The following is a 16374-nucleotide window of genomic DNA, read 5'->3' as shown; positions in this document are numbered from 1 at the left end:
TATCAGAATTTCTGTTTTGAGGAAGGTCATAGCATTCTGTGGTTTATGGTGACAGCACTGAACAAAGGTGATCTGCAGTAAAGTGTCTGCAGATCTCCACACAGTGCATGTGAAGACACTCCTCCATCACAGGAGAGCCAAATAACTGGAAGAGATCTTTCATCAAGGCTGAATGATCAAATGATTCTGATCTTTTCATTCCTCTCTCCACTTTCTGAAGTTCTGTATATTCTTCCTTGTGTGCTCTCATTTCTTCCACCAAGAAAACAGACTCTTAGTTTCCTATTTGTCTCCAAAAGGCAACATGGATGCCTTGATTCTTCACTGACACAATAAAATAAAGTCATTCAAGGTTTCCAGTAGCTCAGCAAAAAGATGATGTATCTGCCTTCCATGAGTATAAAACATAGTGTTGTGACAGACATGAATAAAACAAAGCTTTAACAAGGAACCTGAAGGTTCACGTGAACCCTTGTGCTCACTTTGAACATATATTTCAAATGCTGTCTTTTCTATCTGGTCAAAATTCTTTGTCAGAAAATAAATTCTTGGGTAAAAGGATTCTCCCTCTCCCCACTAGTTATATCAAGTCCTTATTTCCTTCACATGGTGCAAGTTGCAAAGGAAATTATCCAAATGAGGTGACATACACTAAACCTGCTAAATGGCCTCAAGCCCTAAAGAATGCAATTGACCATAAACCTGCAAAGTCCAAGAGATAAAGTTGGGACAGGGAGTTCCACTACTTGGCAGTAATTAAAAGCTCTTTGAAAACAGTATTAAATCTAGTGCTGTGGGGTACATCCAAGGAATTACCTTTCATTAGACTTACTAAGCATCTTCAAGGAAGCATTTAAAAAAATAATTAAAAAAAAAAAAGGATCAATTATTGGCATGTTTCAATTCTGCCCAGTTCTTAATCTCTTAATTAAGAGCAAGGAGAGTTGTCAGTGTACCATGACATCCTGTGGAAAACCCACTGCTGCTCACTCTGAAACAGCCCTTGCTTTCTGTCTCAGATGGAGTGCAGCCAGCATTGCTTGCTAGCCTGGAGCCACACATGGAAAGGAGAACTGCTGCTTCAGTGAGCACAGGAAAGAGGGAAAACCTGGACTCCTCTGCACCAGTGGAGCCAAATGCTGAACCAACAGGTCTTGTGCACTTCCCCAACAGGGAAGGGCACTAAAACCCAGTGAGGGCACACTTGGGTGGCACCAGTTCTGAGCACTTTCAGGGGACAGATCAAAGAGCATGCTTTATCCTCTGGACTCAGAGGGACTGCTCCAACCTTTCATCACTGATGTCTTACTCCTCATCCCGAACAACACAGAAATGAGCTTTTCAGTGTTACTTCAAGGCAGACAGAAAAGTGGGAAGTAGCAATAGAGGGTTTGGCATCTGCTCCACAGAAGCTGCTGAGGAGTAGGAAAGACAGTGAGAGTGGAAACATGTTTAGATCAAAGCCTCTGGCATTGACTGGCCACCCTGGGATCCACTAGAAAATGATGAGGCCAGTTTGGTGAACAGTGAGAAGTGGTCAACTTCCCTGAATTTCTCCTTACTGCTGCCCAGAAGCAATGCCAAATCCTTTAACAGAGACTGATCTCCAGAATGCAAAGGAATCAGTTAAGGAATAAGCTGTTAAAAAGCTTAGCAGGCCATGGCATAAGAAGCCTCATGCAATTAAACTGCACACTGTGGTACACGCTTGCCAATTAATCTGATCACGTCAGCGAGGCTCTGAGCTATATTATTCTCTGTTAAATCTGTGTGCTTTGAGGCTATGTTTTGTCATTTTCTGGGCTCTGTTCATGTGACAAATGTGTTCAACACACAGCCTGGGACTATATTTTCTTCTTAAAAAAGATTTCAGGGTCATCCATCTCCCAGTGAGAAATCCCCTTAAACCATCCTCCCCCGACAGGTGCCATATTGACAGAACAGAAGATAAAAGCTGTCCTGCTTCCCCAGCAGGCAAGAACAAGATGGGAAGCAACACGAGCAGTTCCCTGCAAGCTAAGCACATACCCTAAAGCTTCAGGGCCCAGAGTCAAGGGGATCACCTTCCAAAGACCATTAACACCTTCATAACACAAAAGTGTCTGGCCCCACTGGGCAGTTGGTACTCTTATGTGTGGGCAGCTGTCACCTACAACACTTCTAAAGGCCAAAACTGAGTTTAGAGCAACTGGTTTAGTTGGAATGAAACCCATGACCACACCTGTTTGCACATGCTCCTCCGACTCCTGCATCCCCCATTAGTAAACAAGGTCCAGTATCAGCATTACTTTCTAGAGACACAGCACAAGGAGCTTTTCAAAAAACCACAAACAACTAAGCACGCCCTCATCTGTCCTTCAACAGCAAGGGAAGATGAGCAACACTCCCCCACACCTGTCCAGTAAATTAGAATTAGAAACAAGGGTCTTTAGCTGGAATTCTCCCCACCTCTGAGGGCTGGGCACTGGGGGGATGAGCAGCACATATGTGCCAGCAGAGCACATTTACCTTCTGCTTGAGAACAATCCCTGCCCCCTCAGGGAACAGAGTTAATTCCAGCTCTCCTGTGTTCTCTCCTAGCCCCTTCTGAGAGCCACAAGAGGGAGAGACAGGCTCAGTAGTTGGGACTGATCGGTGCCCAAGGCTGGGGAGTTTCTCCTGGGTGTTTCTTGCTACCCATTAATTAAGAGGAGAGATGTGGATCTTGCCCAGCACACCAACAACAGTAAAATCCCCCCTGGAAGTCAGTGGGAGTTGGATTATTCAGTGTTGCACAGACACCACCAAACAGTTTTTCTTACCCAGATGGGCTTGGAGAACTGCTGTATGGGGGTGATGGAGATGGTGTTCTCCCCTGGCTTTCCAAGCCTGCTGAAGTCACCAGGGAACTCCTGAGGAAAACAGAAACTCAGCTGTCAGAGCCTGGGAACCAACCATGTTTCCCTCCTACAAAGCACAGCAACAGAGCTGTGTCTGCCCAGCACCTCATCAGTGGCAGCTCTGGGGACTGTCATCCTGCTCCCACCACATGAAACTGAAAATGGTCAGAACCAGGCAGGTGACACACATCCCTGATAAAAAGGCTAACTCAGAAACATCTTCCCTCCCATCCACCAGAACCCCACAGTCCCAAACACACAGCAGGCTCAGTGGCTGGACAACTTCAGGTGTCTTACCCACTGTACATCAGGCTGTCCTGGATTGGTTTCCCTCCTGCAGCCTCAGCAGCTAAATCACCTGAGGAACAAGAAAGTGCAGAAATAGATTAAAGATAATTTTCTTTAAAATTTTTATACATTCATAGCAACTGAGATTTTGTGTAGAATTTCCTGCTCCTCCAAGCCCTGCTGAGTTGTTCCTGAAGTCAGTGTTTTGCAAACCACACGTGGGCTGAAGCTGAAGTTCATGGTGGATGCTGCTAATCCTTACACCCTGAAGTTTTGGAAAATTTAGGCTGAAAGCAAGTCCTCTTGGAAGGGGGCTTGACAATCCTGACAATCTTTTGAGGCAACAGGTCCATGTCCACTTAGTGCAAGTCACTGGCTGCTGTGTAAAAGTGGTACAAGATACTCATAGTGCTTTGGAACATCCCTGTCCTCCGTGGCAAAAATCCAGGGCAGCCAAATGAGCTGGCAGCTGGATACACAACAAACATCTGAACACTGGGAACATGACCAGCACCAGGCAAGTGTGTACTGGTCCCACCACTGATTCCAGGGAAAACACAAGCTCCTCCTTATCAAGGATTGCAGAGATCTTCCAGAGATTACCCCTCCAAATTCCTGTTTTAATACAAGTGGTGCAACTGTGAAAGGAGGAATGACAGCATTTATCCCTAAGTTCCAACTCAGCAAAGCATCGCACACATGGGCAAGGTTGAACATTGTCCTTCTGCTGGTTAAGTAAGGACTTGTGCATGAGCTGAGGCCCTGGTTCTATGTACATCTGTATTTTCAAGCAAGTCCTATCAAAGTATAAACACTTAATGGTCATAAAATGAAATTTAGAGCATTTGAAAGAAAAAAAAAAAAAACAGCATATTTTAGTTTTTCTTGGGGATTTTTGTAAAATCCAGCTTGCTGGCTGAAATCCTGTCTTGGACTGTGATGCTGAGTGAAACTGAAGACAGGATAACAAGGTAAAAGCTTCTGTGAGAGAGACTTTTCCCTGTGAGCCTATCTATCTTCTTTTCCAGTTGGATTTCCAGGTTCAATCTCTTACTGAGGTCCTCAAGTAATCTTTAGTCTCAAATCCTGTCTTTAAAGGTAATTACGAAACATCCTATGAAATTAGCCAGTGAGCCAGACGTCTCTGCCAGCTTGAAAACAAAACCATTCTTACAATTCAGTCCAAACAGACAAGTTTAATCACACTTTCAACTTTTCAATATCTATCCTTAACATCCACATCCCCCTCTGCTCAGAACATCTGCATTTTCAGAAAGCACCTTACTTGAGAACTGTGCTGGGACCATGACAAAGTCATCTGTGTCACAGGAGGAATTCTTGCTGCTGCTTCCTGCAGAGTCCTTGGATCCGTGCAGAAACCCGGGCGAATCCTGGGTAGGAGATGCCAGCGCCTTCTCCTGCAGCTGCTGCTGCATCTCTCCAAGGGACTGCTAATTCAAGGAGAAAACAAACACTGCCTTCAGCACAGCTACTTCATCATTCTGCTCCATCCTTTAAACTGAGCTGTACAAGGCTACAAACAACACTTTGCTGATAAACCAGGGCTGATGGTTTGCCAGAAGCAGCTGTTCAGATTGCTGAGAAGGAACAGCCTTTTATGTCCCTGTCAGAACAGTGCATCTTTTGTTGCACAAAACGTATTTCCAGTGTGTCTGATGCTCCACAGATAAGAAGAATTCATTCAAAGTATTAAATCCCTCTGCTGAGGTTTTCTGGATCAACCACGCATTTTCTACCAACTCACTTCAGTATGGCTGGGAACACGAGAGGAGCTTTCAGAGGTACTTTTGGTTGTTCTTTAGGGTTACGTTTTTTCTGGTTTTTTTCTTAAACACAGAACCATCTGGTCTCTGTTTGTGTTTTTGCAGCACTTGGTAACATGGAGATAAGTGCTCCTGAACTTCCAAGACCACCGTCTTTTGCTGTACTGCTGCTAAGGAGCTAAAGAAATGCCCAAAAGAGATTAAACTTTCAGCAGATAAACAGTTCACAGCTGTCAGAGGCAGGACAGTCCCTAAAAAGTCCCGTTTTCCTGCTTCCTTCAGCTAAATGATGAACAGCCCCACAATCCCCTCCCATTGCAGACAGATGGAGGAGGCTGGATGGTTTGAGAAAGCTTTAAGGCAGCTGAACTGCCCACAGAGCAGATCACAGTCTTTATCCTAATGCATTTCCAGGCTGAGAAAGACTTGAAGCAGCTTTCACTTGGGCCTCATTAAGACCTTGCTCACCCTGCAGAGTCTCTCCTGCTGCACCAGTGGGGACTCCCTCTCTCTGCACACACAGGACATACAGGCAGAAGGAATTTTCCAGCTGTCAAAGTTGTCTCTTTTCCACCCAATCTGTGAACTCTGCCCTGCAGACATGGCATTTTCCCCAGACTGAGCCAGCACACCTCCATCAGCAAAACCTCCAAGGGCAGAGCAGGAGAGGTGCAGTAAACCTCTAACATGGGACCCCTCCCCAGTCTGGTAGTGATTCCCTACCATCCTTAAGCTTCCAGACCAGGAAAGCTCAGGAGAGTGAGTCTGCTTTTCACATCATCTGCTTGTTCCTGGAGTTTTATGGCCAGGAGGGCCTCAGCCAGCCACCCTCTACTTCAGGCTGCAGGGAGGAAGCTCTCAGGGACACAGTTATGAAACATTCAGAGGGGAGCAGACCTGTCTTCTCTGTCCAGCTCACATCATGAGCGCCTACATCAACTTCTGCTGGTGCCCCTCAGTCTCTCCCAACCCAAATTGGCCCAGGGAAACAGAGAACAGAGCAAAAACACAGTCATGCCAGGGAAGAAAAGGCTCCATCCTTCTCCTTTCCCTTACCAATCACACCACCAGCATTCCTGAGTTCAAAGTCAAAGGCAGCTTTCACCAAGAGCCTTCAAAAACAACCTTTCAGTTCAGCGAGCTGGAGGAATGTCACTTCACTGGTCACTTAAATATTCTGCCCTCCAGAAAAGCTCTCACCATTTTGGGTAACCAGAGAGAAAACCCATCAGTGCAGATCATCTTTCACAAGACCACTGGACTGTGGCAGGTCTGGTCTGAGCAAACAGCTTTGCTGAATGTCCCTCTGTGGAGCCTGGACATGCTGGTCAGAAGGAGGTGGATATACTGTCAGGCTGCAGAGACTTTGCTTGAACACACAGAATGTGCAGCCAAGGAAACAGAGCTACACCCTGAATTAGCAACTGGTTTGGGTTCCAAGGAGCTTTCCATCTCTGCCAAGACAAGCTAGTGTTGCTCATACCAGCTTCTTTCATAATGGCTTCTCATCCAACAGGCAATGGCACACTGAAACGTGTCTTGGGGAGAGTAAGCCAACCTTCAGGATCCAAACTCTAAACTGGAGAGAACACTGCTCCAAGCCCAGCCAGAACCACAGTGTTCAGTGACTTGCACCAGGAGAGCACTAAATCAGACTCATTTCAAACACACAAGCAGGAAAACCATTAACACAAAGAGTGCAGCCTCTGAGCTGTACTTACAGGAGGTGATGCCAGGTGGGAAGTGGATGAGCTGCTAGAGGAACTACCAGAGCCAGAACTGGGATAAGAAGGCATTGGCACAGAAGCAGCTAAAACCAGCAAAAGACAAAACCAAAATAAGTGGTTAAACCAAGATCAAGCAAAAATAAAGAGTCTTCTTCATCTTTTCCCATCAGATCTATCTCATGCACCATCATGTGTCGCATGTATCATATGTGGTCAATTAAAGGAGAACAAAAGAAAATCAGCATTTTGTTTGATTATGTGATTCACATGCATCCACTCCTCTGTGCACACTCTCACAGGTCTGAGAACTCCTGACCAAGATCAGATGCCCACTCAACCACTGACCTATCCAAGCAGCAAGATAGTTTTTGCCCTAAAGAGCCTCCAAAGCATCTTTGCAAATGCAGGGAAAGAGAAACAGAAAAGTGAACGGAGTTGCTCGTGTCTGGGGCAGAAGCCAGGAGCTAGACCATACCCTGACAGATTTTTCCTCATGAGACCTCATGGCTTGGCACACATACATCAAATATTGGGAGGTGTGTGCCAAGTTAAACACATGCCTACTCAAAGCTTATGTGTTTGCTGTCCAAACAGCCACTTGGGCATTCCAGGCCACATGCTCCTAGCAAAAACCCAAAACCCAACAAAAAACCTTCAAGGGGGTTTCCTCCAGGAAACAGTGCATTGCTTCCCATAGCTCAACTTGGTCACTTCTGCAAGTTAAACATGTTTTGGTCATTCAGTATCTTTGCACAGAAATTGTTTCCACTGCACAAGCCATCCCTGCGTCCCTCCCTTTTATGTTTTATTGTTCAGTAGAGGAACTGCCAATTTTATTCACTTCTTTGTTGCACTGGCCTTTGTAACCCTCACAAGGCCTAAAGCTTACATTGAAAGTCTTGGTTAGCACTGACCTTCAGGCAGAAAAGATGATTAAGGCATCAGAGGAGAAAAGAGTATTTAACTTCAGTGACTTATGCAAGTGAGGTTCAGTAAATAACAGAAGAGCTCAGCTCAGCCAAGCAAGGAGACAGTCAAAGCTAACAATGGCTCTCCAAAGGACTTTGAAGCAGCTAGTGGTTCAAATTCCCCAGTTCACCTGCACAAGACTGAACAGCACAGAAGAGCCCAAAATCTCCACTTCAAGGCAGCCTGAAGTCAGATTTGACACTGGAACCATTTTGGTATTTGAATGACTTAAGATAGAGATCAGAGACTTAATTGAGGAGAGGAACACTTTACTGCTCTTCCATTAAGCTGGCGGAAAATTAGCACCTTCTATCAAATTTCTACCTTTATAGTACCTGTGCTAATGACTCCATACCTAATACAAGGGAGATTAATAACACCTAGAAGAGGAATGCTTCTGTCTGAAGTAGAACTACCTCTGTCATTAATCCCATTAGATCCTACAAAGTACTTGCTCTATTCAACAGGCTAGAAAAATAAAAGTCCATTTCTCTGCAATTAACTGTTGAAACAGTGTTCTAATGATAAAAGAATGGGAAAATATGCCTTTTAATAAAAGGCTTTAGGAAATCTTTCCATGCAGCCTATCAAAGAAGGTTACAGGATGACTGGACCAGAGTCTTTTATCACAGAGAGAGCAATCACTGAGACACTGAATTCCTCAGTCAGAGAGATGTAACAAGATCCAATAACAGGAAAGAGAAGCCAAAGCAGTGTAGACTTAAAATATATATTTTAATGTAAATAACTGACCACTTTAACAGTTTAAGCAGGGTCACAGTGATCTCCTCCAGCCTTTGCCAACATTAACAAGTAGGAACCCACAGCAGGATGGCAGCAGGGGGCTGGACACACTTTTTAGCTTCTGCATCTACTCTGCACCAGATTTAGTGCCCTTGGTGGGCTGTGCTGCTGTAACACACTGCCCTGGCTCCTGTACAGCAGCAGGGATGGAGGTATCCTGAGGATGGGCGTGCTGGGAGGTCAGTCAGGGGCTTGGCATGGAGAGCCATTCTGTCCACAGCCAGCACAGCTGCCTTCCCTCCCCATGCTCAGGGAACACACACAGAGGTCTGAGAACTGGTCTGTAAAATGAAGACACATTCACAGTCTTCACACACTATCTATCTATCTATCACACTGCTTTTGATCTCCACAGTCCTCCTACAGAGCCTGCAGAGCAATCCCTAGGACCTCCCCTATAGATTTAATACTAGAAAGGAGGGGAAAAAAAAGTCTCCCCCTGCTATTTATCCTGCCAGGTGCTACAGAACAATTCACCCGTGTACAGACAGTCCTTCCTGTTACGGAAAGGTGCTTTTATAAAAAGATAGGTGAATTCTCTACTGTATCCACACATGCCTGATGCAAGAATTGCATTCTTTTTTTCTGGAATTAGCATTTTTGTTAGAGTCATTCCAGTTCTCTCACAAGGTCCCCTCCAGCCTATTTTGGTGATTATTGAATCAAACCTGGCTAGAATTGAGACACTTCTATTTTTGACCATTTGCTTCAGATAGCTTTTCATTAATCAGGGGGGAAGACAAGCTGGCAGACTTTGCCATTATCATCTGAAACTCAAACTCAGCTGCATGAAGCACTCCTTTAGATACAGCCTCTATTAATCACTCTTCTTATTTAAATCCCTTTGAACTCCTCAAAGTCACACTGTAATGCTGTGAGCTCCAACTCAGAAGGTCCTGACACTCCAAATAGATTTTAATGCATGTAGAACCATGAAGTTTGGCTCTGACAAACCCTCTCTGACCTCCACATCCCTGCTGGGGCATTTTTTGGTGTCAGCCATGTAGGCCAGGTTGAAAGAAAGATGCCTGCTTCAATCTCCTCCATACACCCAGGCACTCCCAGTTCAAAATTAAAAAGGGTGCAAACACTTGGCTCATCATGTTTTCAGTTGAGTCTGAATGTGGGGAATGTTAACATGAATTGTAGGCTCCCACCCAAATCCAGAAATTGCTGGATTGTAATTGTAATGTAAATAAGTCTGTTTTCATAATTGTCCTCTCCAACTTGCTCCAGCAACAGAACAGTCATCCTGCACGTTGTGTAACCAATGCCAACTGGTTTCAAAATGGGAGAGCTGGGAGCCATAAAGGCAAGCCTGTGCTCCAGCTGTGTGGATCCTGATACTGGATCCTCTACTTGTCAGAATAACTTCTGACACATCATCCTACCAGGGGCTCAATTGTCTGAAAAATATCCAACCCTCAAGTTTTATAGAAAAGCTTTATTAGGAATCTGAGTTCTACATACACAAGAGAGATGCACTTTTCTGATTATCCTGATTCAATTAAAACCACTCATCAAAAATTTCTTTAACTGCAATCTCTGACAAGGCAACCAAGATTGAATGCCAACTCTGAAAGGACTTTTCCAAATAAGCTGCTTTTTAGAGTTTAAAAGTCTGCAGCATTAAAATATTTTAAATGCAAGAATCAGGGGGATTTTTTGCTAGTTTTCATCTGAGTATTTTATGTACAGTAAGATTAAAAAGATGGCAAAAGTCAAGCTAGGCCTGACAGGTATTTTAGACAGTAAAGCAGCCATGCACTTCTGAACCATAACTGCTAATCTTTCATGCTCTCTTAACTCAGAGTCAAGGAGGCAGCAGCTTCTCATTCATTAAAGGCAGGAGCAGAAAAACCTCCAAAATATTCTGCACGGGTACCAATTACAATGTGTTTACTGAGAGAAGACTTGCACAAGCATCTAATTATGCCTTCTCATGTGTTATTACTGTAACACACAGCCCCATACCATATGCTGATCAGACCTGGCTACAGACAGACGACACTCTGACTAGACACAGCATTTTAAAACTTTATTAATCAATTTTTACACATCTAAAGTACATGCTTAGTCACAGGTACAAAACCCACAATATAAAATAAATTATAAATAAACAAACAAAAAAGTACAGCACCTTAGTTATGCCCAAGGGCCCTGAACCCAGTCTCCAGGGAGGGAGATGAGAGGAGGGACATGAAAACAGCCATCCCCCAAAACAGCAGGGAAGAAGAGGTGCTTGTCAGAAATGCCTTACTGAAAGGCTCTTGAAAGAAATGTTGATTTTGCTGAAGCATCTCAAAAAACATGCAAATGTATTTCAACAAGGGGAATTCCCCTGCCTTAGCAGCTTCAAAATTATCCACCTGCAGAATGATCCACATTTGAGGACTCATCAGTTTTCCAGAACTCCAAAGTTCCATTATATTAAAAAAAACTCAGATGTGAATGACTCAGTGGTAGCTAATGATCAGCTCTCAAGGAGAGCAGGAATACAAGGCACACTGTTCCTTCCTCAGCTCTCCACTGCAGGCATGAGGGCTCTAATTCAGTCTGAGCACAACCATCATGGTTGAGGTGCAGCTCTGCTCTTTGGTCTTTCCTACACTCATGATGCTGAGCCATATGCTGAGATGAAGAAGCACAGCAAGGTTTTGGACGCACCCTAGCTCTGCACACAGACTCAGGGGAGCCACCCCCTGAGAAATGCAGCCTTGCCAAGACACACTTCAGCTACAGCTGTGCAAGGGCCAAGCCCACTGCCATGCTAGACAGCATTTCACAAATCTCAGGAGAGTTTTTCTTATGCAGATCACCATAACCCAACCTTTGCTGATACACTGGCTCTTCTCTCTCCTATCAGAAATCAAAAAGACCACAGGCAGCCTTTCTCCTCCAGGCTCTTCAGCACATGTCCAAGGGGCTCTGATCCATCTCTGGCATTTGGCAGTAGCAGAGACCTCAGAGCAGACTACAAGAACTCCCTCCTCCACTAGCAGATTTCTATGCACCACAGCTTGAACATCTCCAGCAATGGGTTGATATTTCTCCCATGTCTTCAAAACCAGTAGCAGTCTCTCCTGCCTGGAGAGGGCTCCAGGCTGTGGACATATGTCCGGAGGCGAGGATCAACAGGGTGACAGAGAGGCCTGGAGTTTGCATAGGCCCTACCTGCCTGTAAAGGTGCTTTTTTTCTTGGTCCTTGACCCCATACCGTTAATCTTGGTGCAGCTGGGGGCAAAGGCTGAGCTACAGTCTCCTGCTCATAATGGCACCTCTGGTTCCTGCACGGCAGGTGTGCACAAGTTGGAAACCGGGGCCAAGTCAGGAGAACCCTCTCCTGTTTTTTGGGGGTTTTCTGCTCCCCTGGCCAGTGAAGCAGCGGGACAGCTGGAGGTAGGAGATGAGCTGGTGGGCATGCAAGAACATCCTGAGGGGGAGATCTTCTGCCCACAGGGGGATCAGACTCCGAAGGGTTTTTCCCACACGGCCGCAGGACAGCAGGTGCCAGGAGCTGGGCTGGCTTAGGAGCAGCCCTGTAGGGCCAGAGTCCTTTCCTGCCCTGTGTTCCAGGGCTGGCCCCACATCCCACTGGCACAGGTGGGTTTAGGGCCCTGGCGGCTTTGAAAGCTCCCCTCAACCAGAAGCGTCTTTTCTTGCCCGCAGGACGATCACCTGAGTGCACAGGTAAAATCTCATCAGGGACACCTCAGAAGTCTGGAAAGTTGTCTCATCAGGGACAACTCTGGCAGCAGGAAAGCAAGAGGGTGTCAGGAGTGATGTGGATATCAGACAAGGTGTGTCTACGCATGGCACACACCCAAGAGGGAAACTGGGTTTGTGTTGGACATGTTTCCTCCAAGACTTTGCACTGGACACCCCAAATTAGTCACTGATGAAGACTGTCGGCGCTATATATACTCAGGAGATTAAATGTCCAGGAGAATCCCTCCAGAGAAGACCACCATACATTCCACTAACCCAAGTCTCCTGGCCAGAGGACTATGATGCCCCATGCACTAGAAGCAATTCTGAATTGTTTTCCACTGAAAACAAACCTCTGAACCATAATCCATGTGGCTGCAACTTTTCCAAAGTTTTGAATCAAAAGGAGGAAGAGAGAACTTGCAATGGAAATCTGTCTTTGTTTTGGCCAGCTCCCACAGAGTAATAAATGTAACCCTTCTAAAACAAGATGTATCAAGAACTTTCATGTAAATGATGAAACAAGATTTGGTAGCTACAAAATTTGTCTTTTGCACAGCCAACCTGGCAAGCAGGGACAAGAGTGCCAGTTTTCACCATTCACTAGCCTGAATGGTCCTACATGTAAGGATGAAAAGCAAGACCATGATGCATAATCCAGTGTACCTACAAGAACCCCACTGGCCAAGCACTTCACACAAAGCAGCTGAATACATTTCAAAACTACATTTGCTTCTACTTTAGGTTTCTAAATATCCCCCAATCATCCCTTTGAAGATAACTCAGTAAAATTAAATACATTTTGATGGCAAACTCTGGACATGACACAGTAATAAACACTGAATCCCTGCCTAAATAACTAAGGAAACATAAAGCAGTATTTTTCTTTCCTTTTGAACTAACAGCAAAGGAAGTCAGGCCATGGTTCAAAAAAAGTTGTAATCAAAAATGCAATACTTACATTTTTTCATAGAGGCACTTGCATCCAAGAATGGGTGATGGAAAAATTCATCTGAAAAAAAAATCAAGAACAATGACTCAGTGAAAGAAAATGCCTGTAAGAAGTTTACAAAGCAGATAAAACACAGGAAGTTAGTGTTATACAGTGATTTTTCCATGCAACAATGGAAGCTGACTGACTATGGTTGCACATAGAAGTGGTCAAGACTACAGGCTGGAGACTGGATGCAGGACCCGCTCATGAAAAAAGGATGGGAAATTAGTTGGATCCCTGGCTGATCAGGATGGTCAGTCACCCTAAATGCAGGGATCCAGGGGAGCTGTATTTATCACACTGCACTGCCACTCACTCCACGGAGCAGGAATAATGGACAAAGACTTCCAGTGAGTGATCTTCCATGACACCAGACTCAAACCCATCCTGCACTGAGGGCAGAAATGCATTTTAATGGACCACCCCAGAACCACAGCCCAGAACTCCCTCCCTTTCATTGCTGCTTCCTCCCCTCATTATGGGAATTCATTCTACAGATCCAGGCCAAGAAAAGCTTCTGTCCTGGCTTGCTGAACACTCTCTGCATGTTTGCCTGTCCTCACAAGTAGCCACTTCTCCCAGCTCCTTCATCTCTGATTCACTGCAGCTCTGTGCCAGAGCCCTCTCCTATCACAATCAGCAACTCAGTCTTTTGGGAGCGTCAGCCATGGATCACCACTGAGCTTCAGCTTCTTTCCCAGAATGGATTTCCTGTTGCAACACCCAAGGTTTACAAACTTCTTCTGTAAACAGCTCCTCTTTGGTGTGCTCCTCCAGAACATAGTCACTGGGTTTTTTGTTTGTCTGCTTTTTTAGCCTTAAACAATCCCTGTCACCCCAGCCTCTCCTCTCCACTGCCGTGCCAGGGTCCTGCAGCCAGAGTGCAGTGGTCTGGAGCTTAGCCCAAGACAAGGAATGGAAGTCTTTGGCAGGGAAAGCTGGCATCTCACAGATTAGATCTGTTGTGGATGGAGAACATCCCCATCCTGTGGGAGCTGCTCAGCTGCTGGGGTTTCCTGCTTCTTTTTCAGCCTGCCGCACTAGAGGAGGGTACCATCCCTCACATCCCTCAGCCAAGCTGACTCAACTGAGGGGGTGGAAATGATGGTTTCTTTCACTTCCCCCCCCCCTCCCCACTCCAAACTGCTTATTAGCTTGCTTATTAGCTGTGCTTGCAAAGCAAAATTCAAACAACCCAGCTTGTAATCATCAGCAGGAAACTTGCAACTTGAAACCCTCCTGGTTTTCCTTTAGATAATTTTGAGATTGCAGAGAGCATCAGTTCCTGGCAAAACAGCAGCTGGGACACACAACAAGTATATGAAGTTTCAAGCTGATGAGTTGCTGTTGTGTGACTCAGCTGAGCTCTGGGGGAGCTCTGTGGAGGTCACTGTGACATCTACAGACAGAGAGTCTCAGGAAACAAGGAACAGCAGGAAACCCTCTCCTCTGGGGACATGCCAATTTATTGATAAAAGTGTGATTAAGGACAGGAGAAATCTCAATACTGCAAGATGTGCTGTAACTGATGTCCAGAGTGATATCAAAAGTTACTATCTCAAATTTCCAAGTGTTAGACACGGACCCATGCACTCTACTCCCAAGAGGTAAAAAACCAGCTTATATGGGCTAAAAAGGTTTGCCAGACAATTTCTGACAGCAGGGAACCAAGAACCTCAAAGACACCTTCTTTTGAAATGCACAGCAGCATGAAAGAAGAGGTAGAGATCCACAGGCCAGATAAAATCTGCAGGGAATAACCCTGCCTGGTGATTCTATCCAGGCCAGTCTGTCAGGAGCTTCAACAACTCACTTTTCAAAAGGCTCATTCTCTCACTTCTACACTCCAGTAACCAGTCCTTGGCATTCATCACTGGATAACTATGATCAACCTCAGGTAATCCACAGTTGCTTATCAAGCTGACCATCCCCAGAACGGCTTTCCTGGTATCTCTAATCCAAAAGAATAACAGAGGGTGCAAAACAAATCCTCTTCATCACGTAGCATGTGCTGCCCAGTAGCAAATAACCTTCCTGAGCAGATAAGCAAACAAAAACCCAACAGAAAACCAACCCTCAAACCCCAGAAATATCAAACTATTTTACCCAAGCCTGACTAAAAAGCAGCATCCTGAACACACACAGGATGTGTTTGCCTTTAGATGACCTGGTCCTTTCAGTGATTCAAGGAAAGGCTCCACCTCTGTCTGCTTTCCTCTAGGGCATGGCTTTCCTAGGAGGTTCTTCAGATCTTTGAGCTCAGCTAAAGCACCTCTGTAAGATGCTGCCAAGTCAGAACCACTGACCACACAATGATTGATCTCTAGTTTGGAAGGAATTAAGACAAAAGAGAAAATCCTCATGTCAGCCAAGTCAGGAGACTCAGATAAAGACTTGGAGAGCTTGAGCCCTGAGAAGGACCGAGGCTTCACTTCCACAGAAACTGGAGAAGGAGGAAAGGGTCTGCAAGGAGAAGCATCTCCTGGCTCAGATTATACAGCAAACCCTGAGAAACAGAGTGTGGTGACTGGGTTGTTCAGTAAATGAGTGCAGCTTGCAGCTCTGGGAAGAAACTGTGACAGAAAAGCACAGATACACAAGACACATTTTACCTAGTAGCACGTTTAACCACAACTCAGAGAGATTATAAAAGCAGAAGCCAGGACAGGGAATGCAAGTAACAAACATGATGAAAGTGTGCCAAGTCTCCTTGGTTTACAAAATTGTACTGGAATCAGCACTGATCTTTCCAGCACATAAACTAAAATCCCCAAGATTATACAGCCCTCCAGGCACAAGTAAAATCCAGGTGTGTGGATGCTTCTTCTAGCACCAGCCAAAAGTAGAGAGGCTTGTGCAGTGCCAAAAGACACAGGGACAGGCAGCAGAACTCAAACTGGAAGGAGGCCTTACCAAAGTCCATGCGGTCCTTATGGTTACGCTGCAAGAGGCCCAGCAGGAGCTGCCTCAGGTGGCTTGATGTCTCCCTGGGGATGCTAGGATTGAAAACAAAAGCAAAATAAGAGACTTGTGGTCTACTTAAACTGCTTTTACATATTCAGGAAGGCAACTGGCAAATGCAAACTCACTCCATGCCTGCTGGGCCAGGAACACCAGGAGCTCACTGGAGGGAGGCTGATCAGAAATGTCTTTGAGTCTCTGGCTTTCACTCCCTACTGCCATTGGTCAGGCTACAGCTAATTTTGCTTCAGTGGCCTCTC

The 16374-nt window shown here is 45.4% G+C and overlaps 1 protein-coding gene across 5 annotated transcripts in view; it reads right to left on the bottom strand.

The window, feature by feature from the left end:
- The window catches only part of ULK1 (unc-51 like autophagy activating kinase 1), a 76454-nt gene that overhangs the window by 20905 nt on the left and 39175 nt on the right, over positions 1–16374 (bottom strand). For 4 of the 5 annotated variants that reach the window (XM_068208717.1, XM_068208714.1, XM_068208716.1 and 1 more), the window contains exons 11-16: positions 16067–16149; positions 13121–13171; positions 6673–6761; positions 4453–4618; positions 3177–3237; positions 2802–2891 (exon numbers count right to left, since the gene is read on the bottom strand). In XM_068208717.1, coding sequence (XP_068064818.1) covers positions 2802–2891; positions 3177–3237; positions 4453–4618; positions 6673–6761; positions 13121–13171; positions 16067–16149 — 540 coding nt within the window. The remainder of the gene's footprint in view (positions 1–2801; positions 2892–3176; positions 3238–4452; positions 4619–6672; positions 6762–13120; positions 13172–16066; positions 16150–16374) is intronic. The other variant, XM_068208715.1, reaches the window with a different exon arrangement.

This window comes from Anomalospiza imberbis, chromosome 18 (genome assembly GCF_031753505.1).
Source record: "Anomalospiza imberbis isolate Cuckoo-Finch-1a 21T00152 chromosome 18, ASM3175350v1, whole genome shotgun sequence".
Classification (NCBI taxonomy): domain Eukaryota; kingdom Metazoa; phylum Chordata; class Aves; order Passeriformes; family Viduidae; genus Anomalospiza; species Anomalospiza imberbis.
The sequence above is the reverse complement of the archived record's forward strand: the minus strand, read 5'-3'. Positions and strand labels throughout refer to the sequence as shown.